Source organism: Coptis chinensis, unplaced genomic scaffold (assembly GCF_015680905.1).
Source record: "Coptis chinensis isolate HL-2020 unplaced genomic scaffold, ASM1568090v1 utg1029_pilon_pilon, whole genome shotgun sequence".
NCBI lineage: Eukaryota > Viridiplantae > Streptophyta > Magnoliopsida > Ranunculales > Ranunculaceae > Coptis > Coptis chinensis.
In genome coordinates this window covers 337021-364116 of record NW_028238094.1, presented here as the reverse complement: position 1 = coordinate 364116, position 27096 = coordinate 337021, and the positions used below count along the sequence as shown (strand labels likewise).

At 35.0% G+C, this 27096-nt stretch overlaps 4 protein-coding genes across 4 annotated transcripts; 2 read left to right on the top strand and 2 right to left on the bottom strand.

The window, feature by feature from the left end:
* Window positions 1-332: 332 nt before the first annotated feature.
* Window positions 333-3590, bottom strand: LOC147474276 (zinc finger CCCH domain-containing protein 14-like). Its single transcript, XM_086586423.1, has 3 exons — window positions 3283-3590; window positions 2450-2510; window positions 333-1483 (listed from the first exon to the last, which is right to left on the bottom strand). Exons 1-3 carry the CDS (start codon window positions 3362-3364, stop codon window positions 658-660), a joined length of 969 nt encoding a protein of 322 aa, XP_086442549.1. The 5' UTR covers window positions 3365-3590; the 3' UTR covers window positions 333-657.
* Window positions 3591-4228: 638 nt separating this feature from the next.
* Window positions 4229-9934, top strand: LOC147474275 (enoyl-[acyl-carrier-protein] reductase [NADH], chloroplastic-like). The gene is made up of 13 exons (XM_086586425.1): window positions 4229-4797; window positions 4882-5181; window positions 6605-6714; window positions 6816-6871; window positions 6950-7034; window positions 7116-7163; window positions 7796-7870; window positions 7942-8053; window positions 8185-8236; window positions 8469-8520; window positions 8620-8677; window positions 9286-9384; window positions 9512-9934. The coding sequence occupies exons 2-13, from the start codon at window positions 4893-4895 to the stop codon at window positions 9661-9663; spliced, it is 1188 nt and encodes a 395-aa protein (XP_086442551.1). The 5' UTR covers window positions 4229-4797; window positions 4882-4892; the 3' UTR covers window positions 9664-9934.
* Window positions 9935-19561: 9627 nt separating this feature from the next.
* Window positions 19562-20331, top strand: LOC147474274 (VQ motif-containing protein 25-like). Its single transcript, XM_086586427.1, has one exon. The coding sequence runs from the start codon at window positions 19704-19706 to the stop codon at window positions 20214-20216; it is 513 nt and encodes a 170-aa protein (XP_086442553.1). The 5' UTR covers window positions 19562-19703; the 3' UTR covers window positions 20217-20331.
* A 1355-nt stretch (window positions 20332-21686) lies between these two features.
* LOC147474273 (putative plastid-lipid-associated protein 13, chloroplastic) lies at window positions 21687-25544 on the bottom strand. The gene is given in 8 exon segments (XM_086586420.1): window positions 21687-22206; window positions 22775-22827; window positions 23219-23435; window positions 24321-24385; window positions 24388-24416; window positions 24586-24669; window positions 24745-24866; window positions 25190-25544. Coding segments are annotated over 8 exon segments (900 nt in total). The 5' UTR covers window positions 25418-25544; the 3' UTR covers window positions 21687-22104.
* Window positions 25545-27096: the final 1552 nt, after the last annotated feature.

The window sequence follows — 27096 nt, the reverse complement described above, 5'->3', positions numbered from 1 at the left end:
CCTGGTTGAGCTTTGAACCAGTATGCTGCTAAGTGCAAACATACAACGCAATATGAATGAGTGGATGAGGAAGGCAGCATCAAATTTACTGCTTGTTGTCGACGGCATTTGGATTAAGTCATGAAACAAACGACAGAGTGAAGTGCTCAAATTGGTAAAGTTACTCAAGTATCATGTAGGGCTGAGAAATAGAAAGATCGGAGCATGTTTACCATAAGCAAATACTACAATTATTAACCTACCAACACACTTAAAATGGTGGCAAGTCGAGGGACATCTCAAATAAACAACGTTAGTGCCTTAAACAAAGCCCATTGGTAGAAGCAGTCGGATTCTTAAAAACAAGACTTCATCACCATAAACAGGTAAATCACCTATAACAGGTTTTACTGCTTAAAAGTTTAATAAACTAATTAGAAACCATATTCAACTTCGGCACCAAAACAACAAAGTAGCTGACATTTGCCACAACTGATAAAATGATCAAAACACAATGTCAGAAACCTGATGTTAAAGATTGAAGAAGCATATTTAACTGAAGGTACTAAACTATTGAAAACGGAATAAGAACTAAAAGATAGCAGACGACTACAAACAGAGCTAGTCACAACTTAGAACAGAGCTTACACAGCATTTCCACTCAAGAACATAAATCCCTCACACAGCAGACTTACGCAATTCATTTTGACCATGTGCAAAGTGGCACCTGTCCCCGAATGTGCATGACCCCTTCGCAAAGTTCTCACACAGCTTTGTCTTGAAGTTGTTTGAAGCAGGGCCATGATGGGCACCACCAGGGGGATGACCATGGCTGCCATGACCATGGCTGCCATGACCATGGGTATGAGCACCAGGAGCAGAATTCATGCCATGGCCCATGGTGGAACCAATGTTGACAATCAAGTCACGGACCATTGAACTGGCTTGTTTTATCTGATCAAAGTTCCCTTCAAGCTCAATGTTCCTCAGATTGGGATCTGACTCATGGTCCCTTATGGAAAGCTTGGCACCTGTAACCCGACATATCTGCTTTGAATTCACACCACTCTTCCCTATAATTGCTCCTGCAAGCGAGGCATCCACGCTGATCTTGGCAGTTGCCGAGGCACCAAAACTCGCAGCAGCAGTGAGGCCAGGTGGGGGAGGCTCAACACGACCTGGAAACCTCCCAGACATTGGACCCATGGCACGTGGATCTTCATGTGAAGGACCAAGGGGGGGCCTGCCAAGTTCCCTCTCATCATGCGCAAAATGACACTTTTCCCCAAACTTGCACCCTTCTGCACTTTTGATTTTGTTGCACATGCGGGTCTTGGCTGCAGTAGACGAACCATTGGGAATGGATGGTGGACCCATTGCATTTCGAGAAGCTGGAGGATGTGAATGGTTGCCACCTAAGTTAGTCATCTGAGCCACCGCATTGATACCACCGGGAACATAGTGCAGGAAATGGCAACCCTCACCAAATGGACAACCAGTTGTGCTGCATCAAAAGCATGGAAGCATCAGAAAAACAGACACGCGAAAGTTACTGCACGAAAATTAACCGGAACATGGTTGGAATAAGTGGCAGGAACAAGAATAACAAGTTTCAAGAAGGTATCAAGAAATAGAAGGCCAACAATTCAACATAAAGCAAACGTAACATCTTCAAGCCAAATGTAATATCCGTGTGCACAAAACATGCTACCAATCGAAAAATGTTTTGCCCCCCATTGAGTTCAGCATATTCTGGGTTATTGTGTCAGCTAATGTGTTCGTCTTTGTGTGTAAGTTTTTGTTCTTTTTCAATTTCATACGATTGGGACCCATTTATTATGATATAGAACATTATCCATTATGGCAATTTAGGTCTTTTTCTTTCAGGCAAAAAGGGAGGGAGAGGCGCATTTAAGCTGATTTTTATGATATTCTTAATGTGTTGATAGTTGAGAACATCTATGGACAGCTTACGGGTGACAAAACAGTGTGCAGTAATTTAAACTAATCATTCACATGCTGACAAAAATTTCTAATTAAACACGATGAAAAACTAATCCGTAGACTATGTTTCAAATAGACTCTTTCGAGCTACCAGAACCGAGTTCCATCACGCCTGCAAACACAACTGTTATCTTTGTTCAAGGATCTTAAAACACAGACTAGCAACAAGTGCTATGATCCTCCCAAATTTTAGACGCCCAGTTTCTATAATCAGTCTTCTGTTGCAAATGTTGTATAGTGATATCCTTATTTAATATTTAAATGAATTTGCAGTGCGAAAAAATTGCTTGATTCACGTGCTACAAACCTGTATCAAACATTTAAAATTCCCAATTCATTAGTCTTGATAACAGTTTTGTCTTGCATAAAACTTGTAAATCACATCCGTATTAGATAATTATAAGCATTTATAAGAGTAAAGATAATTGCACTTAGAATAGTTGATTAGATGGGTTTAAGATTAAACCTGAAAAACTTCATACATGGCTTTGATTTGCTTCCTAAACCAGGTTGAAATGAGTCCATTTCTGTTGCAAAGAATTAATTACGCTTTCTCAGTTAACTGTCTAAGCAAGTTATTAATCTGGATAGCTTAGAAACACCCAATGCTCAAATTACCATTATCACCATAGTATGAAAAACACCTTTTGTCAAATTGACAACATCCTTCAAACATTATACTGAATTAGACACACAGTATAAAAAACACCCTAGTCAAATTAACAACTTATATTATACATTATTATAATAGTAAAGACGCATAATTAACAACTTCTGTTTAACACGTCAACGGTGATCAAACTTACTGCATGTTTGTTTTTAGTACTTATAAGTTGCTTGCCCACTTATTTTAACTTGTTAGTGGTGGACCACCTTTTCTATGTGGTTTTTCCTCTTCTTACAAGTGATTGACCCTTTATTTTTCAGCTTCTTACAAATGATACATTATAAGTTGGTAATCCTGGCTTACCCAAACTTACAAGTATTTAAAAACAAACAGCCCCTTTATATAAAAAAACCAACTAACCCCAATAAGGGATTTAGAGTAACAAATTGGAAAAAAATATACTTTTCCTCTAATATATTGTATCTAATGTGAACAAATACTACTAAGATTGATATTTTATTCAAGAACAAGTTTGAAATGACCAATCTTTACTCACAAATTAACATATTCAAATTGGGGCCAGATCTAAAAACAACAATATATCATACAAACTAACCAATATATACAAGAAAAACGAGTAAAGAATTGAAACAAAAAAGAAAGAAAGTTAATTGGAGGAGGAGAAAACTAACCTTGTCTGTTTTTCTTGAAACCACCACCACCTCCATTGCCATTGAAAAACCCATCTGATCTTCCTCTCTTTCTACCTTCCATGCTTTTATATTTAAAAAACAAATCTTTCAAAAGGAGTAAACGGTCAGAGAAAGAAGATAAACCCTAAAAAGGTTTCAAAAACCCTAAAGGCTTGGACTCTTGGAGAAGAAGCAGAAGCAGAAGCAGAGGAAAGGCCTTAAAAGTTAAAACGAGAAAAAAAGAGTGTGGACGAGATTTATATATGACTCGTCCTAGATTTGATTATTTCACATCATCACGTGCTTTCATGCCGTCACTTCATTGTACCGAGTTATATACCGTACTCTGATGGGCCGGTCCGAAGCCCAACGATGCAAAGGAACCCATGGACTCAAATTTTAGACCTTTATTAGGGCAATTTTTTTTCACCCCCAAAATAGGTGAAAAAGAAAGAAATGTGAAAATTTTCACCTCTTTTTTGTTCAAATTCAGTGCCCAATGTAGAGGTGAAAACGAGGGTGACTATTTTCCCAAGTCATTGTGAGGTGAAATGTTCTTCAATTGAGATTTTTTTTGACTTGTGAGTTTTGGACGGGATGTTGGACTCCATCTCATTTTTTTTTTTTTAATTTCAGACGGGATGTTTTATTTCGTCCGAAGCGTTTTTTCGATTTTTACATCCAGACGGAATCTAACATTCCGTCCGAGATTAATATTCACATTTGCATTGGGCAGTTTCACCTTGCTTTTCACCAAAACGATGATAAAAAGGGGAAATACTGCCTACGTGGAGGTGATAAAGAGGCAAAATATTGACTTGCATTGGAAATGCTCTTATGGTGAAAAACAAGAAAAGATTGCTCAATGTAGAGGTGACTTTAAACCTCGGACGGAATGTTTGATTCCGTTGAATGTAAAAATAAAAAAAACACGCTGGACAGAATAAAACATCCCATCCGAAGTTAAAAAAAAAAAAAGTCGAAAAAACACATGGAACAGATCTGAAAAACAAAACCAATTTTAAAAAAAAAAAACACACGAGACGGAATAAAACATTCCGTCTGAAGCTCACAACTCAGTGAAAATCGTTATGACTTAATTACAAATCACCGATTTTGTAACCCTTGCATTTGGCAAAGATTTTTTAGTATTCAAAAGTGAAAACTCTCAATTTCCCCTCATACTGCCTTGCATTGGGAATGCTCTTATTAAAACTGGGGTTGCACCTGGGTTAAAAATTTCATTGAGCTAGCTGAATACTTAAATTTACCAAAAAAATCATAAAACCTCTGAAATTGTTGAAAAATGTGGCCTCCAATTAAAGCTAGTATGGTCCCTGAGTCTTAACAAACACCACCAAACACATGAACAAGTAGGCGACCTTCCCAAAGTAGTAGGTTCATAACATTGTTTTCATCGAACTCGTTTCTCATCACTGATACCCACGAGGCTTTTCCTTCTTCTATTTCTACTCCCTCAAACACTTTTTGCCCATTTGCACTTCCACTTTTAAGGTGCCTACTCCTTTTCACATTTCTTCCAACACTTTATTTACTTGATATCTTCCATTTTAACTATGATTTAATGTTTTTTTGCAGTTTTTGTTCAAATGGCTGTTGCAACTTCAGCTTCTGGTCTACAAATGAAGGTAGCAACAACCACTACTTTGTCGTCGTCTCGAATGATGATTGTCAAGGCAAGTAGTAGTAGTACATTTCCTAGTGTTGATTCTAAGTGTACTAAGCTTACTAGCTATACTCATATCGCTTCGGCACAACCTTTGTTCCGTACCTTGCCCACATTATTGCCTTACTCGAAAGTTGATAACTTTGTCACCAAGGCAATGGCTGATCAAGTAGAGAATAAGACTCTTCCTGGATTGCCCATTGATCTCAGAGGTTAGAATTATTCCTATCGATATATTTGTCCTAGTGAAAATCATATGCAATGTTAATTCACTTTGAATTGTGATGTATGTGTTTGCTTATAGAATTAATTCAGAGACTTGTTTGTAGTTCTACATTGCTTTTATTATAAGTTACATTGACACAGATATGTGCGTCTGTATCCGATACGGATACAAAGTGTAATATCAAATATTGAAGTACATCACATGCAATGTATCCGAGGGGGTGATTATTTTTAAAATATGGTCTGTGTGTCCATGTAACATAGCTTGCTTTTATTCTAGAGTAGCTTTTGTTGTTGTTACTTGCTTGGCCATTTTATGAATGGATTTTATTAAGGGCCATACATTGATGTTGAAGCTGTGTTACTAATAATCAGCTTTGTTATTCCTATTCCTTCCTTGCTCTCTTCTCTTGTGAATTCTGATCAATATATTTGTCCTAGTGAAAATCATATGCAATGTTAATTCACAATGTATGTGTTTGCTTATAGAATTAACTCTCTTAAAGTTTAACTTAAATTTGGGGATTAGCAAGTCTAATTTACATTTGTCTAGTATTGCCCCAAATATGGCATGATCAGTCCTAGGGACTCTTGCGAAATATCATAGTTGATTAATTCAGAGACTTGTTTGTAGTTCTACATTGCTTTTATTCTAGAGTAGCTTTTGTTGTTGTTACTTGCTTGACCGTTTTATGAATGGATTTTATTAAGGGCCATACATTGATGTTGAAGCTGTGTTACTAATAATCAGCTTTGTTACTTCGACTGCTTGGTCAAACCCCATCTGTTATACTGAACTTTTAGATCCCCCCACTATATCCATACTCGTTACGCCATAGTATAAAAAGCGGATCTCCTGAACTGTGTTGCAAACCCTCAACATGTTTTACATTGACGTGTTTTTCACAAATTGGTTTGCTGAAAAATGCACCCAAGAAGGCATTTCCTTCTGGTCTCCTTTGGTTTGGCTTCCAATAGTACAAACTAAATCAGGTGGTATCAGCTTGATGCTTTCAAAGACTCCGTTAAAGTTTAATGAATGACTTTGATCTTGTGATCCCTATCTTCGGACGTCATTGTCTTACTTCCTATTTGATACTTAATAAACACTGGGTCGACTTGTTACAGAGGAAAAAGATTGTAGACCATTTTTTTACTGTTTCTGATATAAAATGGACTTGAGGGGTTAGAGTCTGGTCATTAACTAGTATGAAGCCCACTCCATCATGCCATGGATACGAATCCAAATACAGTTTTTTGTAACTCCAAAGTGGAGCAGAAGTTTCTATTGAATGCATATCATCCTTTATAGATTTTTTGGAGTGGGGGCACCTTATTTCTACTTTATATAGAAATAAATAAAATAAACATCAATCATTGCCCAGCTTATGTTCCAGATCTTGTTTGAAGGTAAAAAAGCATTTATCGCTGGGATAGCTGATGACAACGGATATGGTTGGGCAATAGCAAAATCCCTTGCTGCTGCAGGTGCTGAAATCCTCGTCGGTACATGGGTGCCTGTATGTAAAACTTTCTAACGTACAGAATAGTTTGTTGTGATGGAGAACTTCTCCTGGAACCACATAAAAACAGTTCTTATATAAACTTTTTGCTTCTTCAGGCTCTCAATATTTTTGAAAGCAGTCTACGTAGGGGGAAATTTGACGCGTCACGTGTGTAAGAACTTCTTTCTGATACTAAATTTCTCTCAATAGGTTGACGTCTATTTGAACTGATGGAACTTGGTTTTCACAGCTTGCAAGATGGTTCCTTGATGGAGATAACCAAAGTGTATCCATTGGATGCTGTATATGACAATCTTGAGGATGTGCCTGAAGATGTAATTAGGCATTACTATAATTTCTCAGTACAAGTTTTGAAAGTTTAATCAATTTATTAATTTTGGTGTGGTTCTTTGCAGGTTAAAACAAATAAGCGTTATGCCGGATCGTCTAAGTGGACCGTTCAGGTGTTGTATTTGTCTATTTTACATGGTTAAATATGGTTGTATTACTGAACTAAATAAAGCTGCCTGTGTCCAATTTGATACTTCTTTCAAATTAGTCTATATCTGGACAACAGTAACTGACTTGGACATGATGAGTTTTAAAGGAAAATGGTGTAAGGATATTGATCTGATTTCAGATTTTAACTCAGGTTGGGTTTGAAAATGGTTATAAAGTGAAGTCTCAAGTCTTAAAATCCCACTTTCACGTGCTCCATCAGTGATGATTCTGAAGACGAAATCTACTATTATGATTCAAAAGATTATCAAAATGAAAGTGTGGTCTAAAGACAGTTTGGAAACAATACCTACGAGAGTAGGAATTGCATTCAATGCTTAAATTGGACAATATACTTACTTGGAGGTCCTGTAAGAGAAAGGCGAGAAAGTTCTGAAATTAGTTGATGTTCTGATTAGCAATAAGTTTTCATTTAGGATTTGTTTGACAAAAAGGTAAAATTAGTGTCAAATAGGCATAAGTTCAGCAAGAGTTTTGGGAAATTGAAAAATATGGAGTTGGTCAGGTTGTTGGACTGAAACTTTTCAATTTTCTTACATGGCCATTTTATTTACACAATTTGTTGAACTTATTGCAGGAAGTAGCTGAATCGGTGAAGCAGGATTTTGGGACCATTGACATCCTAGTGCACTCACTTGCCAATGGGCCAGAGGTATAGCCTGATTCATTTTATAATAATTACTATACGAAGTATGTTGGTGTTAAATTGTCTCTCTCATACAGGTGAGTAAGCCCCTATTGGAGACAACCAGGCGTGGCTATCTTGCAGCAATCTCTGCGTCAAGTTACTCATATGTTTCTTTACTCAAGCATTTCATTCCAATCATGAATCCAGGCACATTTCTTACTCAAACAATGCAATCTAGTTTTACTTCAATTATTTTTCGTTCATATGTCATTTTGAGTTTCTTCAAATTGAAGAGGCCCATAGTACCCAGAATTCACATTTCAATGTTAATACTGCAGGTGGTGCGTCAATTTCTCTCACGTATATTGCTTCTGAAAGGATCATTCCAGGGTATGTTACAGTTCTGCCTCTGTTTTCACCTATGTCAGTATGTCACCCAGACACAACATGATATAGTCCCAGTATAGCATGAATATATCATGTTACTCTTAAAACTAAGTGTCCAATATGGATATAGCACCCATTTTGAATAATCTGGTTGCATAATAATTACCTGATTAAGTTCCATTCAGATCTTGCAGTTGAATATACAAAAGTGACCCAAGTTTGTGTTTGTATACAGATATGGAGGTGGAATGAGTTCAGCAAAAGCTGCTCTGGAGAGTGACACCCGAGTGAGTTCATCTGACTAACTAGACTGCATGAAACTAACATGCTATCTCTTTCATTCATAATTGAATGTGACAATACTTGGTATTTTACGTGCGATGCAGGTGCTTGCTTTCGAAGCAGGAAGGCGCTACAACGTTAGAGTGAATACGATATCTGCTGGTACTTATCTTTGCTTTGTAATTCATTGAGCATATACGGCAGTGGCTGTCGATTTCACACCAGCAATTATTAACATAGATTGGAAAACCTATGCTAAAAAAAAAAACCCATCTTACTCTTACCATGTTACGTGTGAATCTTACGGACATCCCATCATTAGCATGACCTTAAATATAATACTGACTGAATATGAATATGACCGCTTCCATCGTGTTAGTTCCATCCCCCCAACTGCATGTATTATTTGAGGAGTCTGTTTGAGATCTGATATCACATTCTTTAGCATAGATGCTGGACCCTGAATCATATTTTCATGTCTGTGCCCAGTTCAATTCATAGTGATCCTGAATCACCTGGGTGTTAAAATTTAATGAGGCTGCATTTGCTGTAGTGCTAAAATTTCAGGACTTCTGCTCTCTTTTCTGAGATATGCTCATATTTGTAATCAGTATATGGACTGTAGATATGTCAACTACTCAACTGTCAAGTACCCGAGCAACCATACATGAAAGTTCTTATATTGAATACTCGTCTTCACTGCAAAAAGTTTTTTCTTGTTGCAAATGATGGTTCAACTGATGTCATTTTCCAACATCCTATTTTCTCAGGGCCATTGGGAAGCCGGGCTGCAAAAGCCATTGGTTTCATCGACAAAATGATCAATTATTCGCTAGCCAATGCACCCGTGCAAAAAGAACTAACTGCAGGTGAGTCATCGAGAACTTCCTGCACTCTTTTTCTTTTTCTTTTTCCTTTATGGTTCTCCTCCATAATTTTTTCTCTATACTTTAGTTTTAATTTATTCTTTCTAAACCTGAAACATTCATTGAACAGATGAGGTTGGGAATGCTGCTGCCTTCTTGGTATCACCATTGGCTTCTGCCATCACAGGCTCAGTTATTTATGTGGACAATGGGTTGAATGCAATGGGTGTGGGAGTTGATAGCCCGGCATTTGAAGATATGGACATTCCAAGAGATAACTAGAGCTAGAGTCACTGGATTACAAAAGATGGGTGTGTTCTGGGTGAGGTTTCGTATTGAATTCTGATTAATTGACCAAATTATTTCCCAGTTTTTCTGATACATCTTCTGAGGGTAGCTTAGTTCGGTATGCACATTTTGTATGAGAGCTTTTCAATCTCTTTCTAGAAATAAGGTTATAACCGTTACTGTAAGAAGCTCAGACTTTGAAATTTTATGACTGGAATTTTAAATATAAAGGTGGCAAATCCACCAGCTGGCAAGGTGTGAATAAGCTTAGTTGGTAAAGCATGTGGGAGTTGTTAGAGAGACCTAGGTTAGAAACTGTCACACAATCATCCACTTACATAAGAGTAAAAAAGAGGAAGAAGGCGCCAGTTAACAGCCATGAATGATTACATTATTATTTTGAAGTCTTGATGGCCTGCGGCCTGCCATTATAAATGGAGGGAGTTGCCGCCAGAATCTTAGTTGTCTTTTTCAGGTGAAGTTGGATTGATCCAAAAGTAGTTATTGGATTACCTGTTCTTTCTCAGACAATTTTCTGGTTAGTGTTGGCGCTGTAGTCAGTCAGAGCGTGGGTTTTTCGTGAGATGAGTTAACGTTCCTGTCCAACTCCAACATCTCTATTAGACTGCAGCACAGAAATCAGTAAACTGTGTTTAAAGCATCTATGATGTTCTATACGAAAAATTTAAATAACAGAAAAAGGAGATGCTTTCAATCCTAGAATTAAACGCACAGAAACTTTGGCTGTGAGAAACATCCCTCGACCCTGCTGCATTGGTGCATTGGTGCATTGGCAGGAGCATTCCTCCAGTGCTGAAATGTACACGCAGAACGCTATCCTTTTATAATCTAAACAACAGTTAAGTTGACAACTCCAGATACATTGCCATCTGTAACTAGAGATGTCAGCTTACATTTATATTCTACCATATCTCAAACAAAATACAGTTCAAGACAAGATTTTGGAGTGTGGATTTTTTCTTTAGTTGAAACTTGAAACATTGCAGCCGTTTCTTATCTTCTGCACCAGTGAATGAATAAGGGAAGGGCTGATATTCTGATTATCAAATGAAGCTAAAACTTTCATTTAGTCGAGGACTTTCAGTTGGTTTAATTCACCCATTTTCGGCGAACCACCGAACTCTGTGGCTTTCGGTCAGTGTTCATAGGCAGAACTCAACATCCCAGCAGATGATAGAGAAGGGTCAATTGATGGAGATTTTTTTTACTTCAGAAATTAAAAACCGTATTAGATTAAAGTCCCCATGAAGAAGTCTCCATGAAGATTATTGAAAAGCTCCACAGCTCGAGCATTGGACAACAAAGCAGTCATGAATTAATCCTACGTTATTATTCTTCTCAAGGACAGGCATCAGTCCTCAAAAACCAAAAAAAACTTAGAATTGGTTAGTAGACAAATGCTGGCTGCAACAAGCAGAAACCAAACAGAGCAAGATTACTACGATAAATTATATCAGAAATGAGAAACAAAAATATGCAACAGAAATTTGGTTGAGGATACATGACAGGATTTAACTTATTACAAAGATCTAGAGTGACAGCCAAATATTACAAATCAAAAGTTAAGTGCATTGGTCAGTCGAATTGAACTTAAATACACCAGCGACTACATATTACAACGTAAAAACCCATAACAACAAGCGTCTACATCTCATAAAAAATACTCAAAAGTTTGCCAATTTGAAGTGAGGATGATCTTCATGTTGAGGAGGCCGTGTCCAAAAATTTCCTAGAAAGGTTTTGTTAAATCATGTACAAGAGTTTTCCACATGAGTGAGGCAACACCACAAAAAGCACTCATGTCATGTATAGTTCCCTATATATTCAACCCTGCAGTAAAAAACAAATAATGATGTTAACTGCATGTAGATATTGTTAAACAAAAAAACTGTCCCACGTAGTATTTTATATATTGCGTTCAAGACCATTTCTAACTAGAACATTCCAAAAATTCATCAAATATCCATCCCTATTATGTTCGGAATTTCAACTGATTTCGGAATCATCCATTTTTCGACACTATATTGGTTTTTCTAGTTTTTTGAAAAACTGAAATATTTAGCGGAATTCCGACCACGAACACTAGCCATTGGTCAACCAACGAAAAAACAATAATTAGAGAATTCATTTGTATTTCATTTCCTAAGTCCAAGACCGTTTTAAATTTTAACTAGAATAATTTCTTGTTGGAAAATTCCGCTTTTAAAATTAACAAGGATTAGGGATGTTTTTTTTTTCCTTTCCTTTCCCTATAATTTTTATTATGGATTCAAAACCATTTCATTTCCTAAGTCCAAACTAAATGAAAATGAAACCCACATTAGATGATTACTCTCATTGCCAAACCAACGGAATAATAATTGCCTTCCCTATTAGCACGTTTTACTTCAATACAGTAAAACAAGTTTCAAACCAAAAGAACCGAATCATTCGTACCAAGTAAAACAAAATTGAAAATTGAAGCAAATTTAAACACACCACATTTGCTCATTTTGCAAAAAAGATTAAATTTTTAAGCAATATTTTGAAACATTGCTTCACGACCAAGAAACCTATAGCCTCAATTACCAAAAAAGAAATAACCTATAACCTCAAAATCAAATTTCTAGATAACAATGTGCTTTATTGCACAAGGCATTTTATATTTAAAAATCATTTAGGCTCTACCAAAACAAGCAACAAACAGTATAAATTTGCATCTTAGCCTCTCCCTAGATCAAAATAATCATACCCCATCTACCCAAAATATATACCAATCTATATTTCAAGGCATTCAGTCCAACGACATAAATCAGCAAAAAATAAACCCAAAAATGATACATTCACTACTCAACAACAAATCTTATAATAAGTTTGTTTTGAATTGAAATATATGTGTTTTTTAACAAATGGATATAATAAACCACAAATTATTAGAAATGAGATATACTTGTCGCACGCAACAAATTAAAGGGTCATCGACCTCAGACGCATACGCGAGTCCCGCATGTCCAGCTTGAGTGTCAATATCCCCGATGAATTAGCACCATCGGGGTTAAACTCTGTATAGACGAATGTTAAGATATAGTAAAAACTAAAAGTACCTGAGAAACAGGTGATCCAAATCCATTTATGATCAGTGATAAAAAAAAGCCCCATAAAAAACAACATTGTTGTCCCCACTGCAACAGCAATGGCCTGGAAACCTCGACGAAAAAACAGGGCCAGCAAATAGACAACCATTAGATGCACAAATATTATACCCATAACCTAGTCGTCGATCCCTTTTTTTGCTTTCCGAACCAGGGACGGAGCCAGGATTCTAAGCAAAGGGGTGCGAGATTATGTGCACACCCCACCCCACCCAAAAAAAAAAACCGTATTCAATTTTATTTATTTATTTTGTTTTGTCGATAAAAGTGTCTAAACAATAAAGATTAACAAAATTATGCATTTATTTCAATTCACAAAACTATAGTGACATTGACTACTAAGAATTTAATATGGACTGATGAAGTTAACTACTTAAGCACTTAAGCTATTAATTGATACTATTATGTCTATATATATATACATAATCTGGTCTACAAGTTTACAACAATTCAACAAATTGTTAACTTCCTATAATATATATAACATTATATAGACTTATAATGTGTTATAACGCATATATAACACATTATAAGTCTATACAACCAGTCTATATAATGTTATATAGACTTATAAAAGATTAACATTTAAAAGATTAATATTGAAAATAAAAAATTAACTTGTTTTGTTTTTTTTTTTAAGTTGAAATTTTATTGATAATGATAATGAGTTTTACAAATAATTAGGACAAGCGTGCAACAAGCTGCGTCACAAGTCCTTTCTGAATTTGTGTGTTTTTGTTTTTTGTTTTTTATTATTATTTTTTGTGGGTTGAGGTATGACCGTTTGTTTAAGAATTGAGAGTGAAATAACATTATATATAATGTATAATGTTATATAAACTTATAAAATATTAACATTGAAAATAAAAAATTACCTTATTTTGTTTTGTTTTTTTTACGTGGAAATTTTATTGATATTGATAATGATAATGAGTTTTACAAATAATTAGAACAAGAGTGCAACAAGCTGCACTGCAAGTCCTTTATGAATTTGTGTTTTTTGTTTTTTTTTTTGGGTTGAGGTATGACCGTTTGTTTAAGAATTGAGAGTGAAAGAAATGAAAAAGAGGATACGAGTTTGTTATGGGTTATTAGAATTATACAAGTTGACCGATTGGGTTTTGGGCCTTTAGCTATTTGTTTTAGTCTCATCAACTCATCAAACATTCAAAGACACATTTATCTCTCTTTAATGGTTTTGAACTCAAAATAAATGATAAATGATAATTTTGTAAGGCCAAAAAGAGAAGTAAAAAAAATTTGGTTTAGTATAAAGTTTTTTTTTCATACTATTTTTTTTGTTGATAATATTATTACTATAGTTGTGAAAATTTGGGGGAGTGCGGTAGTGGAAGTTTGCTAAAAAAATTGGGGGTGCGAGTCCTTATAGTTTGAAGATTATTCTAGATAATTAGTTATGTGGTAGTGGAGCTTTTCAAATCTCAAAGGGTGTGACCGCCCCCACACGCACTCCCTATATCCATATATGTTAGGTTGAACATCACCAGCTCATTTGCTTCTTGTTATGTAAAAAACAACAACAAATAGTGATGAACGCAAACGATAACATGCATGGTAACTATTCTAACAAACAGATGAAGGTAAAAAGGGATGAAGAGAGGTACCCAAAAAGATACCTTTAGTAACTTCAATAAGTAGAATGCCATAAATCGCTTTATGATAAGTCGTTATTATGTAACCACACATCACAAAGAAGATGAACATTGGTAAGTGTTATATAAACTATGAGATTTGAGTAATAGTGTGCCATAACTAAAGAAAAATCACTGATTAGAGCATTGGGTTTGAATTCAATCAGGTATGTTGTCAAGTTAACACAAACACAGGATTGAACAAAGGTTAACAACTCATTTGGGAAGACTCATACCAAAAAAATCTACAATATTAATGTCTACAAATGAGAGACCATTGAATAGGTATTTGAAGGTGCATGTTGGTTGTTCTTATTAATATTTTCAGTTTGTGAATGCATTGCTATTCCATTTCAACCACCTCTTCATTCTTTTCTAATCACACTGTCTTTTCCAATATGTGTGAATGTATGGAATATTGCTACTGAAATAACAATGATATAGTTAATGATCTAGTTCATCTAATTCATCCTTTGCATCAACTCTTGGTGGTTCCTTTGCATGATCACCTCCTTACATTCCTATCTTATCTCATGGATCCAAAAGTTATTACTCTGTTCAAGTCTGACATAGCACAGCAACATTGTTTCTTAGCATTAAGGATATACTTATTCCAAAGTTTTAACTAATAATGGTATAAGCATGGTACACAATTGAATTAAGAAAAAGAATAATATAATAAACGGTACACAAATGTAGCCATGTAGGAAGAAAATCAAATAGTAGATTCTCTTAGAATGTTGCATGGTTACAGTAGAAGAATCAGGGGGAAAAAAAGGACTGTTTTCGAAAACCAAATTTGTATTTGCCTTACTACTGTTTACCGATACATTACTATTTATACCCCACCTACGTGGCAAAAGTTCATTGGTAGGGCTCTCATCTTTATTCGTTTAATCAACAGGGCTAAAACCCAATTTGTAATATCATGAATCAATGTATAGACCCATTAACTCATGTGTTTAGGGCTGAACCCTAGCCACATGACTTGTCACTTAGGTACATTAATTTATATCCAGATTCGTTACTTAACAAAGAGATAATCATCAACTCATAGTCATACTCCATTACAATTACTTGAGTTATAAGAAATATCTACTCTACACATATAAATACCAAACTATTTTTCATAAAGAACTACGTTCTTGAGACTTGATCTCATTGATAATTTGGGTACGTAGACAACCGAAATGTACATTCTCATCATTCTCTCAAGCACCATCCCTTTTCTTACAACATTTCTACGTTCTTCATCTCGCTCGACACCATTTAGTGTTTTGATCATATTTGGTCGGAACAATTGCTACTGTTCATACCTCAACATAATGTGTGGTCAGTAAGAAGTATGAGCAATCATTGTTCATTATTCACACCTATTGGAATATGAACAATCACTTTATATAAACATTTATTGTTCATACCTCGAACAATCACTGTTCATGCATCCAGTGTTCGTGATTCTGAACGAAACCTCGGAATTCCTCCCAATATTTTTGTTTTTCAAAAAATCGGAATTCCGAATATGATAGGGGTCGAAATTTGATGAATTTTGATTTTTGAATTTGTCGGAATTCCGAGAATTCTGAAATCCTGAACTATGCATGCATCAACATGAGCTATGAACAATCATTGTTTGTACCTATAATTATTTTTTATACCTATTTGGGGGATTATATATGAACAATCATTGTTCATACCTCAACTTGAGCTATGAACAATCACTATTCATATGAACACTCATTGTTCATATTTCATACCTTAGCATGAATATGCACAATTACTATTCATACCTCAACATAATGTATAGTGAGTAGGAATAACTATTGGAGTATGATTGATTGTTCATACCTATTCACTAATCACTGTTCATGAATTCATAATTCAACATAATGTATGAATTCATACCTCAACATAACTGTTTAGATATAATTATACCTAATTAATAAGGGAACTTTTCAATTCTATAGTCGTTGCTAATTTATAATCTTGCACACACTCACTATGAAAGAGAACGGTTGTGGGAGAGAGAACGAAAATTCACAAATAAAAATTCACAAAAAAACGAAGGTTTTTTTTTTTTTTTTTTTTTTCAATTAAGAATCTAATTAATTTCTAATCCAACTCAAATGTAGGACTCCTCCCGACTGTATATTTATACACTGAACCCGACTGTATATTTATACACTGAACCTGAATCCCAACCGCGAGTCAGAAAACAGCCATGTTTTGTTTAGTATTGTTTAGGAGATGTTCCTCAAAGCCAAATTTGTTGATGATAATTAAGCATGCAATATTGGTAAGTGCACCTGCTGTGAATCTGTGATACTATCATACTACCATGTTCGGACCACAAAAATGATAACACTGATTCTTTAGCACACGTTGTAGGACCATATATTCATACAACAAACTATCAAACGTGTAGGAATACGGATGCACATACAAAGCTCATGTCTTGCACGATATGAACTCAGAACTCCTATCTATTTCTCAGAGTCTGAGCTGTGGATTTGCTTTTTAGTTTTGGTCTTTTGGAGTTTTGAGTACGTGCAAACTGCAAACCCAACTGCCTAGAGTGGTGCTCACGTCATCTAAAACTCATTAGTTGGCTCCCGCTAAGGAAACACGGACAGTTTGCGATCGCCACGTGGAGATTTTAAGTTGTCAGAAAGAATCTTGTCCGTATAGGCCGGCACAGCCGGCACATATCTCGTGCGCTCGTTCGCTGATGTCACAGATCTGCCACCCGCCACGTGCATATCACATTATCACAACACCAGAAACAAATTCGAATCTCTTCCTCTTTTTTGGTACAACATTGATCTGTTTCATTTCCATAGCCGGCTTCCCTTTTTAACCTTTTGAGTTTATTTATCAAATTGAAATTAAACAATATGTAAATATTTATTGGACTCGAGATTTCTACAACCGGTATAGAGATCATTCTATTATCTTGCGGTTGATCCGAATCCAAAATATATATGCCTCGATACCTGTGTGTGTATGCGCCGAGATACGAAATGTGTGTAGAGATACTCATATTTATTATGGCATACAAAACACACTTTATTCTGATCGATTTCACGTGATGAATACACAATCAATCAAATCATTTGCACTATCAAATACGCAATCCATCTTGATTATCCATTTATTAGAAAGTATAGTGTTTTATAACATTTTCTGAAAATATATATGGTAATTGTAGTTTAGTGTGTTGCATGTTTTCTAAATAATGTTTACAAGCACAAGTATTATTTTTTGAGGATAAATGGACCTCAAGATTAATTTTGTTGTTATATCATTTTTCATACTTATATAGATAAATAGGAAAAATTGGAATTTGTAAATGAGACTTGTGTCTTCATTTGTTTAGATCAGGATTTGATATTGATATATACTGTTGGGATTGCGATTGTTAATTTTACTAACTGAGTTGCAAGAAGCATATAAAGTTTATGTATTAGATACAAACAATCCAGACAAAGTAGGTAAAATTATACTGGTGGCCTTTAAGTGAGATACATGTTCAAATATAAAATTAAAATCAGTCGTAGCAGTGACCCACATATAGTGATTGTCTGCTTTCTGCAGGCAACTTAGTATCAAAATTGAGAAAATGATCCGTCATAAAATTAGTTTTAGCCAGAAGTATTTTGCGAACAGCAATCTAATGAGCAGATTATGGGTAGCTTGCTAGTTGCTATAGCTCTAGATTATGGGCTTGCTCTACGTTATAGTACAATTGTACAAATGTACAATGCGAGTTAAGAAACCGCGTTGTCTACCAAAAATAAAAAAGTACGTCCAAAGTTCCAATTACCAGAAACAAAAAAATTAAAATATAAAAGTAAAATCATAATGTTTGATCTTAGAAGTGTTATTATTATTATTTTTTTCGATAAAATTACAAGTGTTATTATGGTCATCTCTTGTGACAGACATAAGTTCTATACTTCTATTCTTGGCTGTTGCATGCTATATGAGATTACGAGGATATGACTATATGAGGGTGTTCCTACATTACTTTATTGACTCTTCTGCCTTCTGTCAGACTAGGATTCGCTCATCCAATTCATGCCCCTCAACAGACAGTCGATTTTCTATGCAAATTTTCGATTTGTTTGTCACGCGTACCTCTTTCATCTAAATTTTTTGCAACTCCCTTTATCTTTGACTTATCTAGCCAGAGTTCTCAAAGTTTGTTTTTGGTTAGAAATCAACTTGTTGGGTTTTTAATTGGTTTAGATTGAAAGAAGCAAACACCTTATCCATGCTACTTTTCCGATTATCGTCTGTCACATTTCGTTGTTTAACATCTACATGTTTTTGTTTATCATTTAATCCAACTAAACGTAAGTATAATAACCTATGTTACTGGTGACTAATTAGTTTGTGCCCAATTTTAAAGGTACACTGGTTTTTGTAATGGGTGTGTTGTTATAGTGAGACTATTTCTCATTCTCTTTATACTGTCTCTAGTCTCTACGTTTATTATATTTCAACAAAATTCACTTATCAAAAAAAATAACCTATATAATTTTATCGAATGAAGTATGTATCTTAAAATAAAAAAACAAGTTGCTCATACTAATATGGTCCTTTAATTATCGAAAAAAAATTACTATCTTGTTCTTTATTCATGATTAAGTCCAAAAACCACAACCTTTGAAATTGTTTTGTTCCATTTTCAATCACGAAAGAATTTCTCTTAAACGGATGTTCGTTTACGGACATATTATATAGCGTCTTGAGCAATTTATAGTGTCTTGCACAATTTATATAGTGTTGTTATATATAAACATAAATTAAAAAATTGTTCAATACACTATATAAATTGTTTCAATACACTATATAAACTGTCCTACGAACATGTTCGACTAGTCCGTTTAAGAGAAAGTCTGACGTAAGAATAGTTATTATAGGTGGTCCAAGTTACAAATGTCTTGAATCTTGCTACTGCATGTCCTATATACATTTAATTTAATTGTTGTGATAAATGAGGGAGGGGACTCAAAATTGACCATTAGAGGTTTCTCTGCTGGTCTCCTCACCTATATATGTCTTTCACCACACAGACACCAAATCCCTGTCTCTCTGCCTATAACTCCAAGTGCAATTCCTCATTTCTACTCTCCTCATCTATAAAACTCTCCCCCTCACTTCCCAAACAAACATCAACTCTCTCTCTCTCTCGTGTGTGTGTGCAAGTGCAGATTGTATTGTCAGCATGGATGGGATGGTGAGAGCACACAGGTGTGAGTTAAATACAACTTCATCACCACTAAGCATGCACAAAGATTCTCATGTAATATCAAAATACAAGCCGAAAATCCGCATAGTTCACATATTTGCACCAGAGATCATCAAGACCGATGTCGAAAACTTTCGAGAGCTAGTACAAAGACTCACTGGAAAACCAAGTACTGAACAAAAATCTTGTAAGAAAAGAGCAAGGAGCATGGTCAATAAGCAAGAAGCAAGAGCTGTGCATTGTAAGCCTACGACGACAATTGAAGCGCAGCTTGGTTTTCAAAGTTCTTGGGGATGTGAAGAAACTATTAAGAATGAAGAACACGATGCAATGTGGCCAACTGAGAATCCAAATGGTTTCTATAATGGTTTTGGAGATTTAGATGGATTCATTCAAGGTCTTAGTGAGTTTCCTTTGCTTCCTTTCAATTCTGCTACTCAAAGTCAGATGGATGTCTATGGAGGGACATGTCTTTCACAGTCACTTTAGTTTCATAATTTGAGAAGTTTATTGATTTATGCGTTCTCTGACCAAATTTCTTCATTTCCTCTAATTATGTTGTAAAAAATTTAGCAGAAATGATTTATATTCTTCTTCTTTTTCTTGATGAGTATTGCAGTTGCATTTCTATTTCTATAATCTAGTCTTCTATACGTTGATGTCAAATTAACGTTTCCTTGTTCTGAAGAGATGCTGGTTTGTTTCTGTCTCTTTCATATGGTTCTCTCTGCCTCCTCTAAATATACTTGTTTTTGCTCTTGGTGAGAGTATCATCAACAATTCAAATGCGAAACTTTTGCAAATTGGAGATAGTCTCTAAGTAAATGCTTACTTTTCTTGCAAGTATGGTTTTATTTAAAACGAACTTGATTTAAATTATGTCAAGTCTTCTCTCAGAATTCTAGTTGGTAGAAATAAGTATATCTGCAATTAAATCCACAAGTAGCCACCATGTTTAAAATTTATTTTTTATCAGTATGTCCCATGTCCTCCTTTAAACAATGAAAGCTGGAATATAAAAATGCACCACCCTCTTTGTACATTTGAGGGAGAGAGGGAGGAGACTAAGAGAATGACATATGCTTATCTTAACACACTTTTCATTAAGTAACATATTTTTGGATTATGTCAAGAGATAGAAGAAGTCTCTCTATATCAAATGATTCTACATGATTTCTTGATTTTCTTCAACACAAACCAAAGTGAAAGCCAGGGATTTAGTTTTGCTCTTCCCCTGGATTACAGCCAAAAGTCTGTACACTGATCAACTTATTCTCCAAAACAAGTTTAGCTTAAAACATGGACAACAAAGAGATGTACATATTCGACAGATATTGAAGATCCTCTAATTCAAGACCACAGTTAGCTGCTCCCCTCATTATCATGTGAAGGGGTAAGCAACACACATAACTGAAATGACAATCACGTGATCCTTTGATTGCGTACCATATATCGATTGGCTGTGGTTGCATGTTGTGCTGATTAGAGCGTGCAGGTGCCCAGGGGTCCAGCAAGAGAGAAGGTGCTCTAATTGACGCGGGTCCAAACAAAGACAGAAGAATTCAAGTACAGTTAGTCAATTTGGGTCCTTTGCAGACATATCCATATGACGCAAATTTGGTTTCAAAGCCAAATGAGTAACAACCAGTGTTCTAAAAAACAATTTCATAACAAGACCAGTAGACTTGGTCAATTTTCTTAACAAGACTAGTACAGTTAGTCAATTTGGGTCCTTTTGCAGACATATCCATATCAGAATTAGACAAATTTGGATCCACAATTCCACAAATACTACTACATGAGTAACAACCCGAGCACAGTGATCCATACCAAATACAGTATAACGCATTTGGTGCACTAACCAAAATATAAACTGGAGAAAAGAAAATTATTCCAAGGCAGAAACAAAATAATTGGCTCTCAGAGAGATTCAGGATAAGATGCAACTTTGAAGAAATATAAAAGAAACACTTTTGAATCACAATATTTCTTATTAATAAAGGTTTACATTACTATTAGCATCCATCAGGTCAAACAGATGTGAAGCTATAGGCGCACCTCACTGTTACAGAATAGCCAACGTACTGACTTCATCTTCCATACAAATATTACATCAAAGAAGTAACATCAAATTATACTGAACTCTCTCAAATACATAGGACTGGAGTAAATCATCATAGGGCACAAGTCTTCTCGTCTTCAAAGCTCCTCGTCGAATCAATATACTGAACAAGAGTAGCTAAACAAATATGTGCCTCAGGGCTGAATAGACCAGAAATGATACAGGTAATGTAACTCTTACCATAAAAGTGTACTCTGATGCAAGAGAATTCTCATACTCTCAGAAGAAATGATGATGTAGACTTGGCTCTAGTGATCAGCTCTCATATTCTACAATTGGCTCCACAACACCTTCAGGATCAGGCAGATTTTCCAACTTTGTAAGAACCTCTGGTACTCCAGAAGTGTCCCTCAGTATCTGCAGTAATATCACCAGACATGACAGTACTGAAAATTTATTCCAGAAGGTGCTCTCACTTTTGGTATATAAGACTTGATTCCTACTTTGGCACTCAAACAGCCAGTATCCTACTTAACTTTTTTTTTTTTTCTAAGGGTAATTGTTTGTATTAATAGCAAAAAATGAAAAAAAATGTTACATTAGGCATTTGTGAGAGCCCTCAGTAGTCTCTCCAACATTGCAAATCCAAACAAGAAATCTATAACATGTAGAGTAGGGACTTTCCACCCTGTGCATAAATTGTCAAGTATCCTACTTAACTGAATCACTTAAACTACATTTATATCACAATGCTTGACTGTTGATCTATGGATACTTGACAATTGTGTGCATGTCTACAATTGAGCGCACACATTCACACAGGAGATGATCTATATCCTACGATACTTTTAGATTTGCATTCCTGCTCCCACTGTAATTAACATTCCTACTCATTCCAATGGATTCTTAATTTTAGGTAAGAAAAAAAGTGTAATAACTTTATTCCTAATATCAAATATGGATATAGGCTACATATGAAACTCACAAGTATTTCTTCGTCCAGATAAGAAATCATATATAGTCTCTGATAAGCTCCACCTGGAACCATACAAAAGTTCATTAAAGGATAAAAATAAAATAAAGGCCTCGAAATAAAAAAATTCAAGTTTCTGTGCTTCTTCTGTTGACTGATAATCTAAAAGAAAATTTGACTCCCAACCCAATGCGGCAACATCTCCTATATAATACTTCGTGCACGTGTGAATGTGATCCCAATTCCCAAGCCCTCTGTGTACTTGTGTCCCTAAGACTGAGATCACATACTAGTTCATGCCTCATTCTTTTATTTTGAAGAAGTACCAAAACACAGTGGATGATGAGGAGAGGAAGAAGACTTATCAGATATTACTGTCAGAGTTAATAGGCGCAAATGTATAATTTCAATTAAAAACATACTAGTATAGATTATGTTCAGCATAAAAATCCTTACCGAGTGGGATTTTCATCCCATTGGCCGCTAAATCCTTAATAGGCACCGGAAGTTGCTTAAGAGTGCCAACTGCTTGGACAAATGCACCTTTCAGCTGTTCTGGTATTGCCTCTTCGTTAACTGTTGGTGTTTCAAAAACTCCTTCAACAGATTCTTCTTTCATTCTAAGAGGCCCCTCAACAGATATCTTCGTGGTTAAGATAAACTTGCTCTTTATCTGCATTTAAGCAGGAAAGCTTCAGAAATGCCTAACAGCTTAAGGCCAGAACAGTTCAAAGCAACATGCGTACAAGGCTGTGTGCCAACAATAGAGTGGAAAAAATAAAGTAGCAAAAATATGTATTCTTATTTTATACATTTATAAACTACGTTCTGAATCACAAGTAATATAAACAGGAGATTTACTATGGTATAGCAGTCAAACGTTCATAAATAAGCTCTAAAGCATCAATTTTGAAAGATGAAAACAGAACACTGTCCAGATAAGGGTCAATAACAACTTTGAGCTAATTTCTTCTCTTCTGAGATATATATATCCTTGACAGATATATTCAGTACCTAGTCGTTTTCAATCTACCAAGTGTTACCAACTCTGTGAAACAATAAAAGCAGTTCATATGGTATGCACTTCATACCCTAGCTAAACAATAGAAACTTGTCTACGAATTCTTATTAAGAAAAAAAACCATGTCTTCACAAGCAGGATAAGAATTCCCTGATATTGTTTGTACTTTCTACACCTGCCTAAACTAATGTACTTTTCTTCCCCAGTCTTTGTTGAAACCTTTAGAGAACTAATTATGTATAATATAAAAGCATGGACCCAGAACAATAAAATTGATATGTTCGTATCGACTGTTATGAGTCAATAGATTTTGTCAGAATACAACATTAGGGTATGGAAACTTTCTCTATTTGATGTTTGTTGATTAGATTTGGAACTCGTTACACAAATGTAATCGCTATGGCGTAGAAGAAAATTACCAAATTATATATATTACACCATCACAGTAAACAGGGTTTAAGCCACAATTTTTCATGATGGTAAATTGTTACTTAGTCACATCTTTGTAAAAGAAGTAGCTGACAGAAGGAAAATTACCGAGTTCAGAAACTTTGTATTTGCAGTAATTTTTGCATATCCATCCTTCAATGCGACTTCAATCCCGACAAACTTACTAAAGTTGATGGGGATCTCCTGTGGACATAACATGGTTGCTCCAACACAGTAAGGGAGAAATTGAAACAAATTTAACTTTAAGACTCTTTCAAATAAGATTTGGATGAAACTACACTCAACTACTGCAAAAAACAGCAACGAAGTTTCAATGAGAGCTGTTAAAAGGATTCTCTCTAAAAATACTTACTGGAAAAGAAATCTTGTGACAAACAATATTGGGCTAGCAGTCCCAAGCCACTCACAATTCCATCGACCTTCTAGAAAGGGTGACCTGGTTGAAAAATTAAATACATAGGTAAGATATACAGTTATAAAAAAAAATTAGTTGTATATGTGTATATCTTACGTTGTAGGTCGTGGCGTTGGGTTGAGCCTCTCAAGACTAGTGATTCTCTCATTGACATCAATCCGCTGGATATCTGTTGTCTCTCCAGTGATTAACGACTCGAATCCCCCAGAATCCTTAAACTGTATTCAGTACATGGATGTTACATAAAAAGTAAAAGACTAATGCATTCAGGCTTTAACAATATATGATGAACGAAATTCATAACACGACAGATCACAGTATATACCAAGGTCATCCTTAGTAGTTGTAGTTTAGCATTTTTGTGAGGCATATGCTTATGTGAACTTTAAGAGATTGGACATATATTTTTTTAAATGGCCAGTAGTAATTTTGATGAATTGCCCTATATGCTTATGCCATGGTTCTTCTTATTAGTTATTCAATAACGTTTCCTGTTAAAACCGACATCCAAAACTAAAAAAAGGAAGCAATATATGCTTACAGCGAGAAGGAGAGATTCCTTGGCAGAAAGTCTCTCCATTTCTTTAGCGTAATTAGCCGAGGCTCCTTGATACGTTTGCTGTTGCACCATAGCTCTAATTACTTTCATTTTCCTACAACCACCTCGACGCACCAAACAGTGAACTGAATAAGATGATGAAGGAGGAGGTGGACCTGCAAACGAAATGAAAGCAGCAGTAGCAGTAGCAGTAGCAGTAGCAGCAGCCATTGGAAGAAAAATTCTCTGTACTGGAAAAACACTCAGAGTGAAGTGATGTTTGTTGTTTTATGAATCATTGGAAAAGTTGTAATAATGACACTTTTTAGATGTGATAATGTGATGTACTTTCGATGTTAGTTTTTGTGAAGAGTGAAGAACGAATAGAGATGAAGGTAGGTTTGGAGTCGTTGGATTAAGTTTGGTTTGTATCTCGAGAATTTTGAAGTGGGTGCGTGTACGTTGTACAGTATATCCATTCATGTGGGGATGTTCACCTTAAAATATAAAATTGCACGCTGCTCGTCCCATCACATGTGTGGTTGGGCGTTGGGTAACACCAGATTTCTATAAAATTTAAAATAGAAAATTATCTAAAATATAATTATCTCAATTGTCATTCTATTTAATCATCTGAAAATCGATGATGAAAAATGAAATCCTAATAACATATTATCAACCACGATATTAAAATATTATATCAAATTTAAAACCAAAATGAACAATTCTTCAATCACATTACTAAATTATAAATAAACGAATTAATTTTATTACATCTGTCTCAAAACAAAATCGTACGCTTCAGAAAAACTTAAACAATAAGACTCCAAGAGCAAATCTAAATCATGTGTCCTCATCTACTACACTCTACCATTTATGTTTTCAATAACACACCCACATTGCAAAATAAAACAAACATAGGTCAGCCTAGTATGAGTAAGACTAAAATAAAAACAATATGTTAAATATTTCAAATAAAGAAATATACTATTATAATCATTTCAACTTGAAAGACAAGTTAGATTAGTTTTCTCAAAACGGCATGTAGTTTCTTCGTAAGTAAGATTTCACCCCCAATATAAAATTATAATAATCTCATATAACAGTACTCATCATTCCCACTTTCCAAAATAACTCACAACATAAATACAACTTACATTCCACTTATTAAATGCACATATAATAACCTAATTAAATATGAGTTTGATACACTTTATCTTTAAGCCAACACGCCGTCTTAGGATATGATATTTACGTCCCTGCATAAAAAATTAATAGATCATACCCTCCTGCAAAACAGAGTTCGACATCACAATCAAATGATTTATCTATCTCAGCCAGTCAAATTCTATTCATAATCAAACATCATTTAAGACATTTAAGTCTAATTGACACAACCTGGTTCGTCCCGCATATTCGAAGAATACCACTTATCATAATACCTATATCAAATATAGTCATTCACATGATATCATTAAGTCATAAAAATTCTGTGTGCATAACCATACATCTCAGACTATCACAAATCATTAATATTTTCGTAATAACATATCAAGTTATAGTCATTTCACAATCACATAAAAGATCATTGGTATTCACTAATATTATTCACAGTCACACTTCACATCTATAACATCACACAAATTCACATATTTTTAGTTCATTCAACTTTACAATGTATCATGTTTATTAATAACTTATTTACTAAAATCACATTTAGTTCCTATACAATAGATGTATAAACAATAGGTTGTTCATATACAATAGATGTATAAACAACTCTGTAGATGTATGAACAATTTAAAACCAGTGTGGAAGGTGTTTGGTATCATTTTTGTTGTAGTCTCTTGGCAATCAACTAAAAAAACAACAAAACCCCATTGAAATTGAATCAACGTAGGATCAATAAA

Excerpts from the sequence above, each read along its gene's own strand:
- LOC147474276 (XM_086586423.1), bottom strand. The coding sequence starts at position 3,364 with ATGGAAGGTAGAAAGAGAGGAAGATCAGATGGGTTTTTCAATGGCAAT. Across the intron at positions 2,511-3,282 it reads TTTCAAGAAAAACAGACAAG|AAATGGACTCATTTCAACCT; the intron begins GTTAGTTTTCTC and ends TCTTTGCAACAG. Across the intron at positions 1,484-2,449 it reads CCATGTATGAAGTTTTTCAG|CACAACTGGTTGTCCATTTG; the intron begins GTTTAATCTTAA and ends CTTTTGATGCAG.
- LOC147474275 (XM_086586425.1), top strand. The coding sequence starts at position 4,893 with ATGGCTGTTGCAACTTCAGCTTCTGGTCTACAAATGAAGGTAGCAACA. Across the intron at positions 6,872-6,949 it reads AAATTTGACGCGTCACGTGT|CTTGCAAGATGGTTCCTTGA; the intron begins GTAAGAACTTCT and ends TGGTTTTCACAG. Across the intron at positions 7,871-7,941 it reads CACTTGCCAATGGGCCAGAG|GTGAGTAAGCCCCTATTGGA; the intron begins GTATAGCCTGAT and ends TCTCTCATACAG.
- LOC147474274 (XM_086586427.1), top strand. The coding sequence starts at position 19,704 with ATGGATGGGATGGTGAGAGCACACAGGTGTGAGTTAAATACAACTTCA.